At 39.0% G+C, this 25,970-nt stretch overlaps 1 protein-coding gene across 1 annotated transcript in view; it reads left to right on the top strand.

Moving 5' to 3' along the window:
* Positions 1-22,382, top strand: part of LOC109464044 — a 43,790-nt gene extending 21,408 nt beyond the window's left edge. Inside the window, exons 4-7 of the mRNA XM_019760968.1 lie at positions 17,216-17,420; positions 20,447-20,733; positions 21,036-21,089; positions 22,284-22,382. Coding sequence (XP_019616527.1) covers positions 17,216-17,420; positions 20,447-20,733; positions 21,036-21,089; positions 22,284-22,382 — 645 coding nt within the window. The remainder of the gene's footprint in view (positions 1-17,215; positions 17,421-20,446; positions 20,734-21,035; positions 21,090-22,283) is intronic.
* Positions 22,383-25,970: the final 3,588 nt, after the last annotated feature.

The following is a 25,970-nucleotide window of genomic DNA, read 5'->3' as shown; positions in this document are numbered from 1 at the left end:
GAAGTCTATAAATAGAGCTAATCCTGGAGTATTTTGAATTTTTGTGAAATATAAGGCATCAGAAATATGCCGGATGTTCATAGAGATCTGTCTTCCTTTGATAAAACCTGATTGATCTGGATGAATAATTAGAGACATAAGTGGTTCCAGTCTATTAGCAATTGATTTGCTAATCAACTTGTAGTCAATTGTTTAATAATGTTATGGGACGCCAGTTTTCTAATTCTCTAAGATCACTATCTTTTTGGGGGATAAGATGTATCACTCCTCTTGTTTGTGAAATTGGTAATTCACCTCTCTGAAAACTGTATTTGCTGCATCTAACAAGTCAGTCTTCACAAGTTTCCAAAAATAAACATAAAATTCTGTAGTCAATCCATCACATCCGGGTGATTTGTTCTTTTTCTTTCCCATTTGATGCAAAGCATTTGTGAGCTCTTCTACGGAAAGTAATCCTTCACAACTTTCCTTTTCTTCATCAGATAACCTATAAATGCTGTCACATGAAAGGAAACGCTGATATAGCTGTTCATTTGCAGGGGATGCACTTGAGGCATTATACATATTTTGAAAATATTCTGCTTGGGTTTTTAGAATTTTTTGTGGGTCTTTAATTATGGTTAGATCCTCCTTTAATATCTCGGTTATTATTTTTTTCTCGTAGTTCTGTCTCTCCAAATTAAAAAAATACTTTGTACTTTTTTCGCCTTCCTCTATCCACCTAGTTTTACTTCTGATTATTGCACCTCTTGTTTTTTCTTTCCGTATTTCATCTAATTGCTGTTTCAGCTCAAGTAAGTCATCTAGCACATTTTGATTGGGGTTGGAGTCGAAATTTGCTTGTTTACTATTAATTTCTTTTTCTAACTCTTTTTCTCGATTTCTTTTTTCTTTGGCTTTTCGTTTTGCAATTATTATTTCGTTATAGAGAATGATCTAATTTCCAATTTTAGCATTTCCCATTTCAAACATTTATCGTGAAAATTCTTATAGTTGTCATCAAATTTGGTAATCAAAATTTCAATTACATATGTTTTATCCTGCAACAATGAGTTATTAAATTTCCAGAAACCTGGACCTCTTTTTTTGTAATTAATGGATTTCAAAGTCAATGTTATGGCCTTGTGGTCTGGAACCGGTGCATCTATGATATCAGCTATTGTAGTCAAATTTATATTATTCTGAATTAACCAGTAATCCAAACGGCACATAACCGATGCGTTGGCATTCCTCCATGTAAAACGTTTTGTTCCAGGGTTATTATTCCTCCATATGTCTGACAGCATGCAACATTGCATTAAGGAATTAATTTTTTTCAATACCTCATTTTTTTCGGAAACTGGTAGTCTACCAAATTTGTCTTCTTGTTTAAGTGCTACATTTAAGTCTCCCCCCCCCCACGTAGAATGTCGCCTTCGCATAGTTGATCAATACAATTTCTTAATTCTTCATAAAACTTTAGTTGACCAGGAATATTGTTAGGAGCATATACATTTACTAAACTAGAAATTCTCTTGCTGATATTTGATATTTGCTATTATATATCTTCCTTGTGCGTCTGAGTACCAATCCTTAATGTCAAGAGTAAGTGAGGGGTTGAACAGAATCATGACCCCTTTGCTGTGCGTTGACCCGTGTGAAAATAATGTTTTCCCTCCCCACTCAGCATTCCACTTTTTCTCACACTTTTTGACTGAAAAGGTTTCCTGCATGCAAATTATATCAAATCTTTTAAGCCCTACCCATCTAAATACCTTTCGTCTTTTCAAATCAGCGTTTAGCCCTCTTACATTAATGGACACGCATTCCAATGTCATGTTACAGTTCGTGTTGGATCCTTTACACTATATTTTTGCCTGGGGTAAGCCATATTTACAAATACATATAACGTAACACATGAGATTAAGAATATCAATACAGGACCTACTGTCCTATCTAGCACATACAAAACATATGGGGATACATAAATACATTTTACATATACTTTGGGGGCGCACTTAGAAGAAATATCATAATTGTACTTAAATATAGTAGCCTAAGACAGTTACTGTCGGCGGGTAATGTATGGGCGGTTCGCCTCAGGTCCATTATAGAGATCACCGTCTATGTATAGCTGGTCTACTTTTAGCACTGCAAACTTCGGGGGTATTGCCAAATATGAATTTCGAGCCCTGAAATTTTCTTTGGTTTGTTGTTCGGTAATGATTCTTTTTTAAAAAATCGTTCCTGATTTTTTTTTCTGATTTGAAAAGATTTGAAAAAAATACAGCTTTCAGAATTCAGAATTACATGCAGAATGCAATATTTTGGTCAAAAAATTACCGATAGTCTTCCCAATTATTAACGTTGTTCCATCTATCAAATCATTGATTTTGTCAAAAGTTAAAATTCATTTTTTTAATTATAAACTGGCCTATGTCGAAATCATGGCTATATCTAAGCTTTTCGGGCAATCAGAGGATGCATGTCTGTTCATATTTTTCTTTTTTTTTTGCCCTGTCGCTTCAATTTTTTCTGAAAGATCCAAGAACCAACAAATCAAATTGGTGTGGCCTAAACTTAAGGTGTAAAATTGAGCAAACAAAGATGTTGACCTTACCTTTTGGATGCCTGGGGTGTTGTGATAGACTCCTATGATGACTCCCGAGGTGATTCCTCCCACCAGGAGCAGGACAACCACCAAACCAATGAGAAAGCATTTTCGATTCACTGCAAAACAACCTTTTGAAATTTTTTAGAGGCAGTTTTTCTTGATTTCCTGATTGTGCAACCAGGATCCTCATTTGCATGAATTATATCAGTTGATCATATTCTCCACCAAAAGACAGCGTTACCTTAACAAAGAAAGCCCTTACATCGATGAAGGTTAGACATACAGGTAATACGATACGCCAAAAGCAGTTACTCAAGCAACTGGATATGATTTTGAAAACGTCAGACGTTTCAGCTAGTATCCACTAGCTTTCGTCAGTGACTGAGAGACCAGAGGGGAAATGCAGGTTTATAAGCACAAACTATTGATTGATATGCTTTCCTTATAAATTATGCAAATGAGGACCTCATTTGAATAAGTTACGTTTAATGATGTTCACCTTTACTTAACTTTCAAATACCCCAATATGAAATTCCAGCCAGTTACCATTATGGAATTGTAACATTTTCGCAATTATTATGCAAATTAAATGTTAATTTACATAATCAACATCTGCCTGTGTTTCTCTTGTTCTCAATTACATACATCATAAGCTTAAATAGTCCTATAATGTAATGCAGCTGATTTATAGAATTTCCTCTTAAATTATGCAAATTAGATTTGCATAATTGTCACATAATTATGTCAAGCGTCAATTAAGCTACCTACATACCAAAAATCATGACGATCCGTCAACCGGTTCTTGAGTTATCCTCTTTTGAATATTTTTAAAGAAACGCCCCTGTAGTTCCTGAGCAAGCCGATGGGGGAGGGCAAACCTACGTCACTTCTTCCCCAGCACAAGAGCTACCTATTAAACAAATTTTGTGACCCTAGCACGTCTAGGTCATGATATATCAAAACCGGAAGATCATTTTAAGGTCTCATCAAGACCTACCCATCTACCAAGTATGAAGGCAATCCATTGAAGCCTTCTCGAGTTATCGTGTCCACAGACAGACAGACACACACACAAACGCCTCTCAAAACATAACCTTCTTGGCGAAGGTAATTAAAGAAGAATTCCACAGGACCCATAGAAAAATAACAGGAATGATCCAGGGCTCGAAATTCATTTTTGGGAATAGATGCACTGGTGCACCCAACCCAAAAATTAGGTGCACAAAACCTTTTTTGGGTTCACCGTATAAAAAGAAGTAAAATGTCAGCAAAAACTAATTAGGTTTCATTTCCAAATAAAAGTACCACAACAACGATTTTCTTATTTTTTCACACTTAGATGTAATAATAACTATACATATTATACATTTAACATAATTATAAACCAGGCTAGCACTCTGAAGAGGCAACTTCAGCCCCCCCCCCCTCTCTGAACGGAGGGGAGAAACAAACCGGAAGGTAGCAGTTACGGGTTGTAAGTCCTTGCTAAATTGACGTACAGCGGGACGCCGCGGGTTACCTTCGACAGTGGGAAGGATCCTCGTTATCCTACTGGTCAGCTACCGCCCGCTCTAAACCGGTCAGCCCCCGGTCAGTTAGGTGCTTACCCGTCACAATCCGCCTGCTCCATTGGGTGCTTGGAGCTTAGAGTTTTTACTCGACAAGTGGATTGTAAACTGCGCACCAGACAATCAAGTAAGAAAAGAAAAGAGAAAGGGAAGGAAGGGCTCTAAGGAAATGACTCGAGCCATTCGCATTGGAAGCTGGAACGTACGAACCATGCGCACTGGTCTCTCGGATGACCTACGGGACATCAATGACATTAGTAAGACTGCTGTTATTGATTGTGAGCTATTAAGACTCAATATTGACATAGCCGCCCTACAGGAAACACGGCTTCCGGACAGTGTGTCCCTCAAGGAGGAGTCCTACACTTTCTTCTGGCAAGGGAAAGCAAGGGAAGAAATCAGAGAACATGGGGTTGGTTTTGCCATCAGAAACACAATGCTGCATATGATAGAACCTCCATCAGGTGGCACAGAAAGGATCATTACCTTACGCCTATCCACACACGAAGGTCCTGTCAATCTTTTGAGCGTTTACGCGCCGACTTTACAGCACTAGACGAAAACCGACGTATCCGGGTCGTATACTCCCGTACACACGCCCGGAAATTCCAAATATACGGACATTTCCAGGTGTGCGCGACCCGTACACTTGGCGTGTGCGGGCCCGCACACGGCCCGGATATGAACCACTCAGGTGTCCGGGCCATGTACAGGCCTGCACACGTCTGCACACGCCACCCGTAAATCTCTGCACACACCTGGATACGTGACACGTACCTCTGAGTCTGTGTATGAAATATGCATAAATTAGCGGTAATTTTCACCTAATTATCTTCCTCATTATCAGCTCGTGTACGGGTCGTACACACCCGCACACGTCCCCCCCCCCAATATGCCTTTTGTAATGTAAAGTAGCATCATAGCCGGTTATCCCCCTTCTTCTTTGCATAATTTTGTTTTCTTTATTAATTGTACATGGTGCTTGGGCTTTGTGACTTTTTGTTTGTGTTTTGTGTGCCTCCAATATTTCCAGTGTACTTCGGCCGGTCTTTCAGCTCAGCTGAAACAAACTGTACGTCTCGTTCTTCTGTGTCTTGCCTTGACGCAGCTAGTCACGGGAGCAGATATTAGTCTCGTCTGGGCACCAGTCGTTAGAAGCCGTCCCAAGCTCTTTATTCCGCGCTGTGCAACAAGCCTCGCTGAGGCGGTGACCCACGGGCCGAACATCTTGTGCCACAGCACGGCCTTGAGTCGGGACACATCGTATAGTCCGGAGGGGTGTACATCGGTCCTCTGGTCCGGTCTAATACTCTCTTGCACGCGGACTATCACTCGCCTATGCCCGCAGCCTGGTTCCCAGGATCCTGGCTACCGGCTTTCCAAAGAACGAGGCATACTCTGACGTTCACAATCTTCCCAATCAACCTCAGCTTGGAGAGTAGTCTTGTCCCAGTTCGTCTTGCCAGTGTCCCACGGCGTTCTTGTCTTGAAAACTGCTCCAATTTACGTAGAAAGGCGCAATACCGATATTCCTGTGTTGATGATGAGATATGACACAATCTCTCACCATGGACCCTTTTCTACCTCCATGCTCTCACTAAGTTCCTAGCGTGTTGCTTGTGTACAGGATAGTTGTACAATGCACGCTCCACAACCAGGCATGTAACGGAAAGATTTCAAAAATAATGACCCGAGCGTTGATTGGCCCTCTTTTCAAACCCCAAACAAAGAGAAATGCATGCAATTGGCTGGTCTGGTTTAAAGGTCACTGCAGGAATAATGATATACAAAGAGTTGTGAAATGTCCTGCTTGTCTATTATGTAAAAGTTGCACGCACACTAATAAAAAACATAGGCTATAAAATAGTCTGGAATGTTATCATCAACACATAATTTGCAGTTTACCCGTGTAATGTTTTCAACTTCGTGTTCTTAAAGTATAAAAATTAAATATAACCAAGGAAGTTAAACCTCTCTTATATAAAAACAAACAAACAAGGTAAATAAGACATAGGCGCCGTCTCGTCTCTGACCATGACACCACAATACACATCTTACAACAATAATGTACAAGTAAACTATGCATCTTTTGCCTCTTCCAAAAAATTATTTTTACACTAAAGTGGGCTGATATTTGAAAAAACACCAGAGCGGTCCCTCTCATTACCAAAGAAAACGACCATGTTTCCAAAGGTGAAATATGTCAAGGTCGAAGGTTCCCAATAGACTAGTTTGGTAAACTTCTGATCAGTAATTGTGTTGTTGTTTTTGCCCACTGTAGATTCAATATGGTGCCGGTATAATGAGGCGTTAATATATGCGGGGAGACGATGGACCACACAAAGAAATCTACTCATTGTTCATAGCAAGGGTTATAGTTACAAATATATACAGGGATACACTTAGACCCCATTCATACCAAGGACGTTATATCATAACCTAGTTGAAGCTCCATGTTCATATAAAATCCTTGTTCATACCAAGCTTTATATATCCTTCTAGATTCTTTAGCAGAGTTTATATAAGCCTGGCGTCGCCCAAAAGTCAACCAGACTCTGGCGAGGGCGAGTTTATAGCAGACATCGGCCCCCAAACAACATTTATTCTATTCACCAACTTTTAATGTAACGCTGATTTCCTCTACCATCCAATCTAGATGTCTTGTCTTTGTGTTGCGTTGCCTGTTACCTACAACGTTTTTAGGTAGTAATTCGGTTCATGGAACGAACTTATGTTTAGGTAGATTTCGGGAGTGAAAATAATATTGTTTTCTAACCAGCATTTTGCCCGTTCTTCTTACCGGCTTTGAAAACACATGTGCACCTCTCAACTTACGCATTTGCGAAACGATCTACATGTATGGTGACCCCTTATTGTTTGGCAGTACTTGCGACGTGTGACGTGTGCAGGCCCGTATATTCCCGTACACACGACTAATTACCAGGTGTCCGGGCGTGTCCGGAGGAATCACAGACCCGCACACGCCGTGGCCGACATTTCCTGCACACACCCGGACACACCCGGGCACGCCAAGTTTCACGGGACATGTACAGGTCCGGAAACGTCCGGATATTCCGATTTTTGAGCAGTGCAGGCCACGTCTGAAAACAAGGACCAGTTCTACGAGCAACTGGACAGCGTTGTCAAGGAAATCCCCACATTAGAACTTCATTCTGGGGGACCTTAACGCTAGGATAGGTGCAGACAATGAATCCTGGCAAAATGTGTTGGCCCACCATGGAATAGGGAAGATGAATGAAAATGGGCAAAGGCTCCTCGAGCTTTGCTGCTACCGGTATACCACAAACTTAGCATAACAAACACCTTTTTTTTTTCAACAAAATCGTCCACAAAGGATCCTGGAGACACCCCAGATCCAACCACTTGCGCCAGCTGGACCTAGTCATCACACGACACTCCTCTTTAAACAGTGTTTGCAACACGAGGGCGTATCACACCGCAGACTGTGACTCTGACCATTCTCTCATTATCTCAACAATAAAGATAAGGCCCAAGAAGTTACACCGCCTGAAAAAGAAAGGTCAGACAAGAATCAATATCAGCAAAACCACTTTAACAGACAAAAAACAGAAGTTCCTAGAACAGCTTGAGGGATCACTAAAAAACACTGATCAAATGCAGTGTGCGGAGCAGATGTGGGAATCACTCTGCAATACCATCCATAGTACGGCTGTCAAGATCTATGGGAAGAAGGAACATAACAACACAGACTGGTTTGAAGCACACATTTCTGTGCTCGAACCTATCATAGAAAAGAAACGTGTAGCACTTCTCAGCTACAAGCAAAACCCCAGCAGCCAAAACCTACAGGCACTAAAAGCTGCCAGACATTAAGCTCAACAAACCTCACGCTGCTGTGCCAACAACTACTGGGTCCAGTTATCAGAGCGTATACAGGTTGCATCTGATATCTGCAACATGAGGAAAATGTATGAGGGTATCAAACAAGCAACTGGCAAATCAATCAAAAAGTGTGCACCGCTTAAAGCAAAGACAGGGGAGACCATCATTGACAAAGAAAAGCAAATGTCACGCTGGGTGGAACACTACCTGGAACTTTACTCACAACAAAGTGCTGTCTCTCAAGACGCGCTTGACATTTAGCATTGACGATCTGCCTGTCATTGCAGAGCTGGATGCTGAACCCACAATGGAAGAGTTGAGCAAAGCAATAGACTCTATGCTAAGCTGGAAAACACCAGGGGAAGATAATATCCCAGCGGAAGTCATTAAGTGTGGCAAACCTGTTCTATTAAAACCACTACACGACTTACCATTTCTTTGCTGGAAGGAGGGCAAAGTTCCCCAATCAATGCGCAACTCTATGATCATCACCCTGTGCAAGAACAAAGGGGATCGTAGTGATTGCAACAGCTACAGAGGCATCTCCCTTCTCAGCATCATGGGGAAGGTCTTTGCCAAAGTGGTTCTCTCTCGGCTGCAAGTACTGGCCAACAGGGTTTACCCCGAATCCCAGTGCGGATTTCGTGCAGAGAGATCTACAACAGACATGATCTTCTCTGTACGCCAGCTGCAAGAGAAGTGCCGCGAGCAGCAGAAGCCGTTGTACATCGCCTTTATCGATATGACCAAGGCTTTTGACCTTGTGAGCAGAAAAGGTCTGTTTCAACTGCTGAAGAAGATTGGGTGCCCTCCACAGTTGCTTAGCATCATCACCTCCTTTCACAAGGAGATGAAGGGTGTTGTCAGCTACGACGAAGAGACTGGAGTCTTCGAAATCCGGAGTGGCGTGTCCTCGCTCCGACCAGCACGTCGGCAGAACGCACTGCACCTGTTATGTATTGTGCATAGCACTTCGGTAGAACGTCTCATATAAGGTTGTACTTGCGCATATAAGGTTAACATCCCGTCTGTAGTTTCCAAATGTTATGTTGGAAAAGATATCCTCTGCAACAGGCAAAATTCTGATGCAACGTTGACCAAAAATCCATCGAAAACCGTGAAAATACAGGGTTCTGCGCAGGCGCAGTACGTTCTGCCGACGTGCTGCTCCGACCTTATTCGGAATCTTCTTCTCTCTGTTGCTTAACTTTGCATTTGGTCACTCCACACAAGGTGTCCATCTACACACTCGCAGTGATGGGAAATTGTTTAATCTGGCCCGACTGAGAGCCAAGACCAAGGTCCGCACAGTCCTCATCAGAGACTTGCTGCTTGCTGATTGAGGTGATTGAAGTTCTTAAGGTGACAGATCACTTCACTTATCTCGGATCAACTGTCACTCAAAACCTGTCTCTTGACAAGGAAGTAGACAGACGGATAGCCAGAGCTGCAGGTGTGATGACCAAATTTGCTAAGAGAGTTTGGGATAACAACCTTCTGACCCTAATCAGAAAACTCCAAGTCTACCGCGCATGTGTTCTAAGCACGCTACTGTATGGCAGTGAGTCTTGGACGACCTATGCCAGGCAGGAAAACCGACTTGAAAGCTTCTGCTTGATGCGCATTCTTGGAATCACCTGGAGAGACAGGGTACCTATAGCTAACACCACTGTCCTGGAGCGTTCTGGCTCTCTGAGCTTACATTACATCTCCTCCTCTGCCAACGCCGCTTACGATGGCTGGGTCATGTATACAGAATGTAGGATGGGCGTATCCCAAAGGACATCCTGTATGGAGAACTTGTCACAGGAAGACGCCCTGTAGGCCGCCCAGCACTACGCTTCAGGGACGTTTGCAAACGTGACATGAAGTGCACCGACATTAACCCTGCCAGCTGGGAGCAGCTTGCGGCAGACCGCAGTGAATGGCGTCTCGCGGTCAAGGTTGGCCAAGCGAGAGGACAGGTGAAACATCACATGCAGTTGGCAACAAAGCGCCAGAAGCGGAAAGAGAAACTCTGTGCTCAAAATAGCTCATCTTTCCTGTGTCCCAACTGTGGTCAGGACTGCCATGATAGGGCTGATTAGCCACACTAAACGCTGCTCACGGCCACAACACCAGACCTAGAGTGCTACCATCATCTTTTGAGATGGAAGGATGCCTACCACTACTACTAAACCTATGGAAATATTTGGGAGCACTGTCGCACGCATAGAAAAGGATTGGGTGCTCAGCTGCATATTTGGGAGCACTAAGGTGCACATGCACCCAGTATTTCGAGCCCTGTGAACAATTAACAAACATAATCATTTCTATCATAGGAATTTTTTTCATATAAAACAATATAATAACTAACATACAGCAAAACACATAATGCTCTAAATAAGGCCACAGCAAGTAAATTTTATGGATGACATCTTCCGCAGATTCCAAATCTAATGTGATTTTTAAACAAGGTGCTATGTGTTATTAAAATATGTATAAACATTTTTGAGCCCTCGGCACATAAAAAATTGCTCCCGAAATACTGTAGGATTAGACAGATTATTACAGATTATGTCACTTTACAGATTAAGACTCACAACATTTACAACAAAATATTAAGTTCGCGGTAAGTAATTTCTATGGATCACATCAGTGCGTGCGATAATTTTGGCCTGATTTTGAAGAAAAAAAAAGAATTTTTTTTTTGCCCTCCGACAGTGGCTAACATCCTGAAAATGGGCAGATATGTTGTAAATGCGTATCGGTTCAGAGAGCATCAGGGATCCAGCAAATTTGAGGCACAATGGTTCGCGGTTGATCGCAAATAACAGCGAGCAGATTATTATTGGAATGAGCAGAGCACTTTGGACTAATGCCTCTGACTATTTACAGCTTAGAGGTACATATCCAATCTTTTGTCAAAAACTTCTCTGTTGCATAGCGGATCATAATGAACCCCAGTGGGGGTCTTCACGCTTCGTTAAAAAATTGAAAAATCTCAAAGAAATATTTTTAACGCATCTCGAGATGCTATGGAAAAATCTCAAGATGCTTTGAAAACACTTGGAAAGATCTTGAGACCTTGTGTTTTCATCTCAAGATTTTCTGAAATATCTGGAGATTGTCATGAAAAATCTAAAGATTGTCTCATAAGATCTCAAGATTTTGTCTAAAATATTGAGATTTTTCAACTTTTAACGAAGCGTGAAGACCCCCACTGGGGGTCATTATGATCCGCTATGTAACAGAGAAGTTTTTGACAAAAGATTGGATATGTACCTCTAAGCTGTAAACAGCCAGAGGCATTAGTCCAAAGTGCTCTGCTCATTCCAATAATAATCTGCTGGCTGTTAAATGTTGACACTGTTGAATGGCGACATGTTCTATCACATCCAAACCAACCCAGTAAAGTAGCTTAGACCTATGATGGTACAGCTAGCAATTTTGCTGGAATTTCTTATTATAATTGAGGTCCTTACACATGTACGAGGACAGGTAATACTGTTGAATACAAGAATTAAAGACCTGTTTGGTTGTGCTATCCAGTTTTGTCACCTTAATTCTTGTTAAAGAAGGCTTATGTCCTCAAAATGTGAAAGTGAAAGCATCTTGTTTTTTTTGCCTGCCGTGTTTTTTTTTCCCCTATTGCATTGGGTTTGGTGTCTGCGGAGGATGTCATCCATAGAATTTACTTCCTGTGGCCTAAACAATAAGCTAGACCAAGATATTTTTTTTAATTCTAGAGTGTCATGAAAAATTGAAATGTCATCTTACCACAAAGTTTGTTGGCCTGTTGGAGGTTTGGTACGTACATTGGATTTGTATGAAGTTCCTTTACATTTGGAGGATTACGAAGCTTATGTACATGTTCGGTGGTGTCACGACTGGAGTCATCTGAAGCCTGTTGGTGAACGGTTGTTGTTTCAAGATAGGCTTCATTTTCGATCATGTTTGTAACAGCATAAGGTTCAATGTCACCATCATCAGTCACTGTACTGTCTGCTTCGGGTTCTTCGTCACTGTATCTAACAGCGTAAGGTTTGATGTCACCATCGTCAGTCACTGTACTGTCTGCTTTGGGTTCTTCGTCAATGTATCTAGTAGCGTAAGGTTTACCATGAAGTTTATTGGCATGTTTGTGGTTTGATCTGTACATTGGATTTTGATGAAGATCTGCTGGGTTTATTTGAGGATTGCAAAGCTTGTGTACATGTACGGTGGTGTCAGGCTGAGATTTGTTAGCCTTTCTGTTGGAGTTGAAATTCATGGTCACCGTACTGCCTGCTTGCTTGACTCGCGTTTCTTCTTCACTGTTTCCAGTAGTGTCACCATTATCTGCATTTTCCCCTGAGTCTGTGTACATGGCAGAGTTTTCAGCATGGATCGTATCAGATACAGAATATACATCAGCGACCTCTGGGGTGGGGATATCGTTATTACCTGCTATGTAATAATGCTCATTTGTGCTTGTACGTTTAGATTCGTCGACAGCTACATACAGTCCTTGACTACTGGGAGAGTTTTGATCACATGTTGACATTCTTGTTGGCTCTGCTGCGTTTTCTGTGTGCAGCACATTCTGATCCGAGTGGGGATTATCTTCATTTTGTCCTGGGCTTGTCGGCTCCTCTGCATGGGGCATCGGATTGTTCTCTCCTCTGTTCATTGTGACTCTTTTGGAAAATGCAGGAGGAGAACGAGAGTTTATTTCAGAGCTAGTGCTAACAATACCACCTGCATGATATACATGTAGTACATGTACAGTAAAAGTGGAGATGTGCAGTTATTCCTGAAGTCTACCTGCACTCAGGGCCATGTACTGGGTATATGCAGGTAAAAGCAGGTAGAACTGGAACTGTGTAGGTATTTCTGATCAATGTCTTCCGGCACCTAACCTGCACTGGTCCATGTACTAGGTATATGCAGGTTAGTGCAGGTAAAATTGGAGCTGTTCCCGACCGGTATTTCTGATATCTACATGCACTGGGCCATGAACTGCGAATATGCAGGTTAGTGCAGGTAAAATTGGAACTGTGCAGGTGTTTCTGATGTCTACCTGCACCTAACCTGCACTGGGCCATGTACTAGGTATATGCAGGTTAGTGCAGGTATAATTGGAGCTGTGCAGGTATTTCTGATGTCTACCTGCACCTAACCTGCACTGGTCCATGTACCGGGTATATGCAGGTAAGTGCAGGTAAAATTGGAATTGTGCAGCTATTTCTGATGTCTATCTGTACCTAACCTCCACTGGTCCATGTACTGGGTATGTGCAGGTTAGTGCAGGTAAAATTGGAGCTGTGCAGGTACATGTATTTCTGATGTCTACCTGCACCTATCCTGCACTGGTCCATGTACTGGGTATATGCAGGTTAGTGCAGGTAAAATTGGAGCTGTGCAGGTATTTCTGATGTCTACCTGCACCTAACCTGCACTGGTCCATGTACCGGGTATATGCAGGTCAGTCTAAGAGTGTTTTTCAATCACAGTGTGTACAAGAGGCCTTTCATCGATACCAAGAACATATCAATAAATTCATTTAATGTCTTCCTACATAGAATGTGTTATATGTATACATGTGTTATATGTACTTAATGTTGCCGCTGAAATGGATGCTACTCACTCAGATTTACATTGGAGATACCAAGCGCTTCTAGCTCTGCTTGACTGTTTCAATTAGATATAGAAGTCCAAATACTATGTATGTGTTAATGGGCCTAAATTCTCCTCCTAGCTCTGAGTGGCGGATGTATCTGTATCTGTATAGCCGGTATAACCGCCTTTCGGCGTAACACACCAGCTTCGCAGGCACGCGGCGCGGCGGCAGCTGGCTATATTACACCGATCCTGGATGTGTAGGAGTTTACCACGTAATCTTATTTTTCAAATAACTTTGTTAGCATTAACATTGTTAATGTCTCGGGGTGGTGGGACTACGGCGCACAGATATGTCAACTTTGTGTATTTAAATGTTAATTGTACTTTTTTGTTGTGTGGCGCTGTTAATATAAGTTGTAAACTTGAGTCCAGCGTCACACTGTCCTTGTTATGTTTTTATGTTTTGATGAATAAAAAATGGATTTGATATGGACAGAATAAGAGGTTAGTTTTCCTTCTAACTCTCTGTTTTCATCATATGTCCCCTAATGCTAAAATGAAAAGCTAGCTGCATGTATGTGCAAAAAAGCAAAAAATTTGATAAAAAGTTCAGCCAGAGCCTACAATGGTTTATTATTGTGTAGTGATCTTGTTTACATCTTCATTATTTGTATGCAGTCACACTCCTACAAAAAGTTATCTAGAAAGTCTTGTCAAGCAAGAAGAATCTGAAACAAAACATATTCGACAACAATTTTTATTCCATAACATGCTTTATTCTGTATATACCGGGCCATTTTGGAAACTACAATGTATGTTAGGGGGACTAAACAGTTAATTCATGTAACTACAGGGCTCGAAATACCCATGTACAATGCGCAAAATGCACATGATTTTCAAGATTTGCACTTAAAAATATATTGAATGTGCAATTTTGCACCTAGAGCAGGAGAGGGAGGGGCATTGTAGGCCAAGAAGCAAAAATAACTTGGGATTTGACACTCCCAGACCCAAGGACAGACAACACTAATTGTGCTGTGAAACAACAGTAGCTTGTTGACTAATTTGTATAATCCTTGTCTTGACTTTTCGATTTCCAAAAAAAAGTTTCTTGACTTATTTGCATGTCGATCAATAGTTTTTACTAACAACTTAAAACCTGCCATTCTCCTGCAGTCTCTAAGTGTCACTGAAAGGTAGTGGATGCTGCCATAAAGGTTTGGCCGTTTGCAAAATCGATAATCATATCCATGCAGTTGCTTGAGTATCTGTTTTTTTGGCATATCTTTTACCTGGATGTCTAACCTTTACCGACATAAAGATAATTTTGCACATAATTTTTTTTTCAAATTGCACCTTAAATTTTTGCCGATGTGCAACTTTGCACATACCTGAAAAAATATTTCAAGCCCTGGTTAAATATGTTACAATGAAGTGAATAATCAAAGTCAAACAAACAACACTACTCGACTCAACATTTGCCAACGAAAACCTTTCAAATAGGTGATGTAGTTCACACTGCTGTACTGGGACTTGGAAATGTGTTCTGAGAATTTTAAGAATTGTCATATATACTTTTTTATCTACAGAAGGGAAGAATATAATACTGTGAGAATAAAATATTCTATTATTGCCATTTCGACAACCACCTAACAAATAATGATAAATTTATTGAAAATTCATGTCCGAGGGCTAACAACAGAATCCAAATTTTACAACTAAAATTTTAGCATAAAATTCAGATTCAGGAAAAGGACTAAGAATGAGACAAATACAAATATAACATGTGAATAGTCTTATAGATGAATCTTAATTCTTAATTGTGTTAGACTTCTTTATCTGAGGCAGTGGAAGACAAAAGATCCGACTTTTTCTGTAATGTGTGTATTTTTCATGCTAAGAGAAGAGTAGTTTTGTTTTTGTGTACTTAATATTGAAAAATTGGGGGAAGGTATTTGTTTGATTCTTTAATAATGTAGGTCAGGAAAGTATTTTAATTGGTTCTAGTCAAGTCAATAGAAACCTCTAAAATGCCGAAACACTATGGAAAATAACATCTACAGTGACGTAGACGAAATATACACTACTTAATGAAGGTATTATCAAAAGGGCAAAGCAAAGGCTGTTCTCCTGAAATATAATTGGTGGTAGGCAGACAATAAAACTAGCTCGAAGCACGCAAGTTTTTCTTGACAATTTCTTTTCTTCCAGTAGGTAATATTTGGATGCACACACACACACATACACACACACACACAAACAAACACACACACACACACACACAAACACACACGTAAGCTATGGAAAGCATGATCTTGGCGAAGGCAATAATCATTATATAAAAGAAGGTCATAGAAGTTGTCGAAAATTTTGTTTGAATTATAGTAAGTGTGCTAGTATGTACAAATTACAATCTAAATGCAAATTCTATTGGCCTCGTTAACATAAAATTACTAGTACATATGCGCAAACACAAAGAAATTACCATACGGGTCTTTTTACCATACAAGAATGTCTAATAGTGAGAAAGTACATTGCTTCTAAAAGGCACCCAAAACTAAACTGCATTTTAGAGGTCAATTTCCTGGTCTCTTTTGAATGTGGGAAATTGAATCAACTGTATCCCATACCATGATACAATCTAAAGCTTCCAGGTTCACAGTGCTACTTTTTATGTAAAAAGAAACAAGAAAAATACATTCTACTAAGTTAATTTTTTTTTTTTTTAAAGTCACAACCTACATGTATTATCAACCTCTTCCGTGGGCGACGTCTATCTGCAGTCCAGACTCATCGCTGAAAGCAATCTTGTTTTCTGCACTAGATATTAATTTACTGCATAAAAACATCATGTGATACCTACCCCGGAGTGCAGACTCATCACTGAAAGCAAGATTGCTTTTCGAACTTAAGATAAGAATATCTTGAAGTGAGTCATCCTGTATCATGAACTCTGCCCTAACTAAATGAATGTAGCATCTAAGTATACGTACCTGATTAGTCTAGGCAAGTCGTTGAAAGTCGGCTCCGCCTAAAAGTCATAACATTCCAGCTACTGTTTCCCGGGCGGCGGTACAGTGACTATTGTCAGAATTTATCATTAAATAAACTTCCAAGATTTCCATTATTCTGCCCCTTAAATTGCTCAGAAGATGACTGAAGAGCATCTATATAGCAACGAAAGTGGAGTTCGTAACAAGATGACGTCCCCTTCAAACGAAGATGTCAACAAAGGTAGGTTATAATCTTTTATTATTGCGTTTTGGAACGTATAATTCTCCCATTTACGTATATAGCCCAGAGGGAATCTGTAATGTATTAGCAAAATATAATTTAATATTGTTAAATTGTCATTGTCATTGTAGTTTTGATAGGTATTTGTGTTAATAATTTATCAAACCATCTAAATCAAAGTGCATATTTGACCAAAATTTTAAGCAGCGCTTAACGTTTGAAGAAAAAATTTAACTTTTTTTTTTAACATAGAGATACTGGTCTAAATATTCTTGTTTTCTTGAACCCCGTTTTCTCAGATTATTTGACATTTATCTTGTCAAGAAAATGTGTTCTGTATGAAAAAAACTGATGTTGGAAATTTGCACCGCAGATATGGAGAACGAAGTGGAGCTACCTAGTACCTGCTATCGATCACAACTATGAAGTTGTAGAACAAGATGAAATCCTGAATGAACCACAGACTGGAGATCAGACGAGTGCCGGTACGCCTCCTGTGCCTGCTGGTAACAACATCGCTGATCCACTCGGTAACGCAATTCACGACCCTGGTCCCCCACAACAAAAAAAGGACGGAGGTACGTTCTGCTGTTTGTATTATTTTACTGTGCAACTTTTCTTTTAACCTATTGGTTACATTTTCATGGCTGTATATCATATACAATTGAATTGATTCTATTCGGAAGTGGAGATTGAGTATTGAACATGTTTCTTTATTATTCGTCTCTTTGAATATTCTAATTCTAAAAAGGTATGAATGCCATCCGTTAAACAACGGTGCAGTAGGAAAAGTAAATGAAACTTTAGACGCTATTCTGATGTATCGTTTCTGAAGCAGAAAGAGCGGTTTAAGTGATGTAGTGTACGTACTTGCCCATACAATATTACAATAACTTAAGTAAGGATAGATAAGACTATAATAGAGAGTAATAAATGTTTTAGGAGTTAAAAGATTTCCTACTTTCCGTATAATACCAATGTTCTTGGATATTTTTTACTAATAAGATCGATGTGATCTTTCCATGTCAATTTTGCATCTATTAAAACCCCTAGAAAACGTGTATTTTACCGTGCAACTTTTCGTTTAACCTATTGGTTACATTTTCATGGCTGTATATCATATACAATTGAATTGATCCTATTCGGAAGTGGAGATTGAGTATTGACCATGTTTCTTTATTATTCGTCTCTTTGAATATTCTAATTCTAAAAAGGTATGAATGTCATTCAATTTGCCGGAACTCGAATTAAAAGTTAAGCTTTACACATACCTGGCAATGAAATAGTGAGAGATAGACATCTACTTAAGACTACGGAAAAGTTATAATTATGAAAATCTATTATAATGTGAGCTTTTCTTCAATAATATGGCAGGTTTGTGTAGAAACGTGGGGTATGTGCCCGGTGCACTACGAAAAGCAGACGAAAAAGAAGGTAACTTATGTTGGACTTGTTTAAATTCTAATGGTGTCACAGGCAAGAACATACAATGGTAAAAAAATGTACAGAACTGATATATGATAGCCATATTTTCTTTTGCATACTGATACACATTTGCATTTGTTTTATATCATATCTATGAACAATCTACACAAATACTAGCGAAATAGCCTGCTAGCCGCTTCCTTGAAAAGCACAAAATATCATAATTTCATGTCCTCAATATTATCTTCATCAGATAGTTATCTAAGTTGACCTAAAGGTTCTACATCAAAGCAAATTTGCTTTACTAATTATAATTGCCTATTTAAATAATTACAACCAACTAGAGCCTCCCGGCCCTGAATTTATACCAGTGTCCTTCTTTTAAATAAGAGAAAAAAAGAGCTGCACATGACCATAAGAAATAGAGATATGTCTGATAACAAACATCAGTTATTGGCTACACACAGGATGCACCACCAGTACTGAAAACATTTGGGGGCGCCTAAAGAGCTACAAGTGTCAGCGCCCCAGCCTTCTCCGTGTTATCGCCATCGCTATACCAGTAGTCGCCCTGTTGGGAGCAGGAGTTTGTGTCTCTATGTATCTCACCTCCATGGAAAACAAGGTATTCATTATGGGACCAGCTTCTTATCTTAGATCTAATGTGCTTTGTAAGGTGTCTTTTCTGCAGCAATATCAAAAGTCATAGTACTCACATTGTACTCAGTACTTACATTGTAATAATGGCAGCACCCCATGCCTTGTTCATTTGATGATGATTTTTAGCTTTTGAATGATGGTATGATCTGTATATATAGTATTACAAGTAAACTTTATCAGGTTTATTATATTCACGTATTTAAATTTATTTCAAGCACATATTAAAACACCTTGAAAATTGTACATCAGTCTGTTATCTTAAAGACACATAATACAGTTACAACACTGATCGTTAAAAAAACTATAATAGCTATATTGACCTTTTACATCAGAGTTTTTTGAACGATCAATGTTTTAACAGTATTATAGCTTTTATTGTTTAACAATTTGGTCATATTTTTATAGAACGCTGACCCACCAGACAAACCTATGCTGAAAAGTCACATGGTGTCACCGGCACTGTCGAAAATGACTCCTGCACAGGCCTGGCGGGTGACTACCCTACCGGACAACACAACTGAACTGACACAGATGGCAGACACACAGCCAGACCAGATAACTTCGCTGCCAGGAGTGATCTCAACCGACAAAACAGGCACTTCAACTGACGTAAGTCTAACATCAATGTCACTAAATTCCTTCTTTTTCATGGCTTCTTTTTTCTTTTTTCAATTGGTACTTACTAGGACACATAAAACTGCCCTACAGCAACCTATTCACACAAAAGCAAACCTTACTGGCAATAAAATAAATAAGAAACAGATGAGAGGATATCAAAACAAATAATGTAGCTTGAAAAAATTCAATAGTTTTCCGTAGGATGAATGAATGTATTGTTCGATTTTGTTATGCTTTTTCCTTTATCATTATTACCATCGTTACTCTTTGTTCCATCTTTTCTTTATGTATGTATGAAAAATCACACATGCATTGAACTCTTGAATTAGTAGAAACTTTAGATTCAGTATTTGTTTAGTTTTCTCCACAGTTGATCCTGGAGACTGCACCTCTAACTACTGAGAAAGATCGGACATTTCCACGTCCACCACCCGTACACGGCGACTCATTCAACACCACAAACGGTTAGACATATATATTATATAACCTTTAAGGATTGTTAGTACAAACAATACATTAAATATAAACCACATGTACTTTCTACAGAAGGAAGAAGTACGCGAAAAATAACGAAGGAATGTGTAAAGTTAGTAGCTTCTAGAAAAAGCCTTTAACACGCCTGTGTAAATTTTGAAATAGATCAGATTCAACAATTACATCAGTACCTTACTACTGAGTAAAGAGACTTTTTTTACACAGCCAAGTCTCATATGTAGCCGACGTTTCGGTGACCGTCTGTAACCTTCCTCGGGGCCATTCTGACTGGTTCAGAATCCCTCCCAGAATGACCAGTGACGTTTGGCTGATTCTTGGTTTAAAAACCGTTTACTCCGTGTGGTATGAAGGGCTAAGCTAAAATAATAGATATCAATTTCACATTGCTTTCCGTTGTTCTTTTCAGGTCCCCGCTGCAAAAACGGCTACAAACTACTCGCCGGGACCTGCATCAGCCTCGTTACCGCGCCTTGGGGGAACTGGTTGTTCGGGAAATCCCATGATGGGGCAAAGGAGGCATGCAGGAAGGAAGGAGCCACACTGGCCATGCCGAAAACTGAAGTACTGGACGTCGCTCTGAGAGATCTGGTCAAAACAGAAGGAGGTAACAAGGAACACTGGATCGGTATGGAGGAGAAAGAGGGAACCTGGTATTGGATAGACGGGTCGAAGGTCGGCAACAACGGGTACAAGGTATGTTGGTACAACGTGTTTATCACTAATAGAGGATATTTCTTCCCTCTAATATCATAAGGCTTTTTGAATGCCTCTCCATCGTACACTTTTAAGTGACACTTATACATGTAACCAGTGATCTCTATGCGTTTTAAAATGAAAACAAAATGCACCCGGGTACCCAAAGGTAACTAAGGTATTACAATGCATGCAACAGTTCAGCTTATCTCCTTTTAAATTTTTTATATCTACTCCAATAACTCCGTACGCAAATACGGTTGCCTCTTTGACATTTTAAAACTCTCTTGCTCTTCAAATAGGGATGGAATCCAGGCGAGCCAGGCGGGTGGTCGTGTGGACAGTACTGGGCAAAGGTCAGTAATCTGAGCAAATGCAATTAATGATGTTGGCGTTTTAGATCTGGATGCTACAGGTAATTTGTCTCTTTCTTTTTATTTTGTTAAAAATTTTTTACTGATTCATGTCTGTTTGAATGCAGTATTCAGCTAGCTGCTCTGAGGGCCATTTGTGTGTATTTAGATGATTTTCTTGGTCCTTTGTTCCGTGCAGAATTTTTTAACTTTTTTTCAATTTAGAGATCAGAAGTTTTATATCGAATGGCGTCTTAACGGCTTTCGCTACTCAAATTTGGTGACTTCCCTACAATGTATATATCTAGCAACAATTTCATATTAAAGAGATATGTTAATAGATTTTGGCGTTGCCACGCCAACGGTTAATCACAGTCAGTTTTTGGAAAAATTTGTAATTTTTATTTAAACATTAAAACTTTTAAGTTTAATAATACGCACTTTCTAACATTAAAACATTATATATACTTAAATGTAAATTTTAGAATGATACATTCATGATTTATGCTAACTCGATGTCAGCATTGCTCAAAATCAAAGGTGGCAAGATAACCAGTTTCATCGCAACTCCGTATTCTGTAATATAAAACATGCATTAGAATATCTTCAGTCCATTTGCGTTGTGTTTTCAGGCTGTATCTTGAAACTGTAATTAAAAAGAAATCAAGATTGTGACGATCCAAGATGGCGGACAGCTAGAATATTCATGGTGTCATAATATAACGTCAATGTGACACTAGTGTTGTTGCCAGGGACTACATAAGTCTTATTAGGCCTTAATATTCTATCATAGACAATTTTCAAAGGTTAGTTGTATTCCCCTGAGGTTTACAAGAAAACCAAATTTGAAGGTTTTAGCCCGAGAAATCGCATAAATGACGTCGAAATGACACAAAAAGTTGTTGTTATGATTCAATTTTTACTAAAACAGCATCCTCTGAAAATTTGGCGGCCCTGTGATCAGCATCAGCCGTCGTCCCTTGCGGACGGGGTTAGCACAACTGTATTCCACAGGGATCTCTTAAGATCTCTTTTAAGTAATTGCTGAGTTGCAGGGGGCAGGCGTCAAAAGCCCCCCACCCCCCTCCGTCCCAGCATGTTAAGATAAATGCCTGATCTGAATCAGTCTAAAACTCGATTGGCTGACTTTGGACACTTTTTTCTTACATAACTCCTCCCATGGATTAACCTCCCAAGTCATCCAGCTGGCTCTCCTCAGGGTCTGGATACCCCATGTGGGACGACGATGCTTGCTTCAAAAAGAAAAGATTCATCTGCCAGCGTCCTCCAGCCTAAATGGAGAAATGTCAATATACATTTTGCCTACATTACAGCATATGAAATTCTCCTAAACATGTGTTTTAATTTTTAGCGTAGCAAGGGGTATCAAGCTATAGCGAGGTAGAAAAAGGATGAAATATGCCTTTAATGGTTGACGTCATGCTATGAAAATGGCACCCGTTGGGCCCACGCTAACCGAAGTTAGACTTCATTATATTACGATTATAAACAGTAGACTTACATGTACATACAATAATGCACATTCATTGCAATGGTGCACAAACATATAAAGTGCATATAGGCCCATGCAATGTTATGTAGTTTGGCCTTTTTATGTGCGAGTAATATATTTGAAGACGTTTAGAATTTTTTCGAATTGCCAAAAAAATTGCTGTCATTAGAATGGAAGATTTTACATAATATATATCAAAGAAGGGCTAGTCTTTGCAAACAAGGAATAGTAACAAATAATATATGTACTGTCTGGGATTGTGTAGAATATATTGGGCATTTCTTTTTTGAATGTACAAATGTCAAACATACACCCATACAAGATGGATATCACCTTTCTGATATAAGGTTAAATGCATCAATGAGTTAATGTTGGTCGGCAAAAATACAATCTACAAGTTTAAATATGGAACTATGGATATAGTCACTGATTTAACTTTAATGATAAGAGATGTGTAAAAATGTAATTACTGCATGTTTGTGATGGCTTATAATGTTACTAGTCACTTAAAAATATGCACTTGAACGTTATGGACAGCAATAAGGTTTTAAAAAAGACGTTTAAAAATCTGACTGTTCAATGTTTGAGACGTTTTATATTCCGATAAGCGGTGACAACCTTTCAAACAATTGATGCAGTTTACACTGCGCATGCTATAGCGAGATTTAGTAATATGTGCTGAAAATTCTAGTTTTATATTCCATTATTGTCATTTATACAACGACATAACAAATAATAATAAGTTTATTGCAAATCCTTGTCGATTGGCTAATCGATGACTAACAACCAGATAAGGACTATTACTATCAGTCTATCTGAAATGACGTCAATGCGCAAACAACAGGATGGCTTATTTCAAAATTTTACATGTTATGTAGTTTAGCCTTTTTTGAGCGAGCTAAGCCTCGTGAAGATACGAAATTACAATATATTTTAAGACGTTTAGAATTTCTTTGAAGTACCAAACAAAATTGCTGTCATTACATTGAATTAGAAACATATTACATAATATATATTTCAATCAAGGGCCAGTCTTTATAAACAAGGAATAGTAACAAATAATAGATGTACTGGCTGGGATTGTGTAGTGTATATTGGACATTTTGAGTGTACAGATGGCGAACAATTTTGGACGGAAGTAGACTTTTTTTTCTAAATATGGTTACACACCCATGCTACACACCCATACACACCTATACAAGATTCTGGGATATCACCTTTCTGATGTAAAATTTGAATACATAAATGAGTTGATGTTGGTCGGTAAAAACACAATGTGTAAGTTTAAATATGAAACTATGAGTATAGTCTCACTGTTTAAAGTTGAATGCTTATTAAGAAATATGTAAAAATGTAAATACTGCATGTTTGTGATGGCTTATAATGTTACTAGTCAGTTATGCACTTGAACGTTATGGACAGCAATAAGATTTTTAAAAAGTCGTTAGAAATCTGACTGTTCAATGTTTGAGACGTTTTATATCCAGGTAAGCGTTGACAACCTTTCAAACAAGTGATGTAGTTCACACTGCTATACCGAGATTTAGTAATATTTTTAAAACTATCATGCATGCCGTCTTATATACAGGAGGGAAGAAAAAAAGATGGTGGGCATTTGATATTCCATTATTGTCATTTATACAACTACATAACATATAATGATAATATTGCAAATCCTTGTCCAATCGAAGGCTAACAACCGGATAAGGACTATTACTAGACTGTCAGTCTGTCTCAAATGACCATGACGTAAATGCGCAAACAACAAGATGGCTCATTTCAAAATTTTACAAGTTAAATTCGAGCCTAAAATAAACATAGGAAAGGACTAAGAATGAGACAAATACAACAAATGTGACTACTCTAGTGTTATAGCTGGATCTTAAATTTTAGATTGTGTTTGACTTCTTTTTTGAGGCAGTGAGAAACCAAAGATCCAATTTCTCTGTGTGTATTTCGTGATGTTAAGAGTATAGTAGTTTTGTTTTTGTGTATTTGACGTTGAAAAATTGGGATGGCATCTTTTTTCTTCTTTAATGTAGGCCAGGCAAGTATAATAATTGGTTCTAGTCGAGACAATGGAAATCTATTAAAATGCCAAAGCACCATAGAAAATAGCATCTACAGTGACGTAGTCGAAAAATGATATACTTTTCTAGAGATATTAATACAATGTCAAAGCAAAGGCTGTTCTCTTGAAATATAATTGGTCGAGAGGAAAACAATAAAACTAGCTCGGAGTACGAAAGTTTCTCTGCACAATTTCTTTTCTTTTAATAGATGATATTTGGATGCAAAACGACTGTCATATATTATGAGTTATAATGTTTACACACAACTACACACGTAAGGTATGGAAAACATAACCTTCTTGGGCAAAGGTAACAATCATTATATAACGGTACGTCACAGAATGATATTTCAATGATATTAAGTGTCAGTACAATATACAATTAAGGATGCAAATTTTTTGGTCATTTGAGAAAAGTACAACTGCATTTTGCCGTTAATTCCCCGGTCTTTTTATAGGTAGTAAGTCGAATCAACAACTTCAGCTATTTATCTCATTTTTTTTTAAATTCAAAAACAATTTCAGTCGAAACCTGTGATAACCACATTCACACGAGATAACGGTTGTATCAAGCATATCGCATTATTTCGCTACAGAAAGATAAGAGAACAACTCTAGAGAAAAAAGATATCCTACTCTAGTGAATTAATGAGATAGGTGGCTGCTATCTCATTAATTCACTAAGAAGAGAAAGAAGATATCTTACTCTAGTAAATTAAGGAGATAGGAGGCCGCCAGAGGGCGCTATTTGGCTTTGGGGGCAACCGATCATAACAGGAAACCCCCACCCCCACCCCCACTAAAACCGACCCGTTGACTATGGTTACAAAGATATCCTTTAACTGCTGGCGTGGGAGTGTGTTGTATGTTCCTATTACGATCGGCTGCCAGACAAGCTTGGGCAGGGCCTGAACACCCCCAAAGCCGACCCGTTTAGCGCAGCGATTGAGCATCTACTAGGCTTCGGCCAAATAGAGAGATAACATGCCAGGGGAGTTGGCCTGCTAGAGAGTAGACCCGGGTCGCTCTCTCATTAATTCACTAGAAGGAGAATTTTGCTCTCTATCTAGTGAATTAATGAGATAAAGACTCTCTATCTCATTAATTTACTAAAAAGAAAATATTCATGTCTATCTAGTGAATTAATGAGATAAAGACCCTCTATCTCATTAATTCACTTGAAGAAGAATTTTTTTTACTTCAGTTTAGTGAATTAATGAGATAAAGACCCTCTATCTCATTAATTTACTAGGATAGAAGCTTATCGACGAAAAAAAATGAAATACATGCACAAAAAAGG

The sequence above is a fragment of the Branchiostoma belcheri genome, unplaced genomic scaffold (assembly GCF_001625305.1).
Source record: "Branchiostoma belcheri isolate BF01 breed outbred unplaced genomic scaffold, Haploidv18h27 scaffold131, whole genome shotgun sequence".
NCBI lineage: Eukaryota > Metazoa > Chordata > Leptocardii > Amphioxiformes > Branchiostomatidae > Branchiostoma > Branchiostoma belcheri.
The sequence above is the reverse complement of the archived record's forward strand: the minus strand, read 5'-3'. Positions and strand labels throughout refer to the sequence as shown.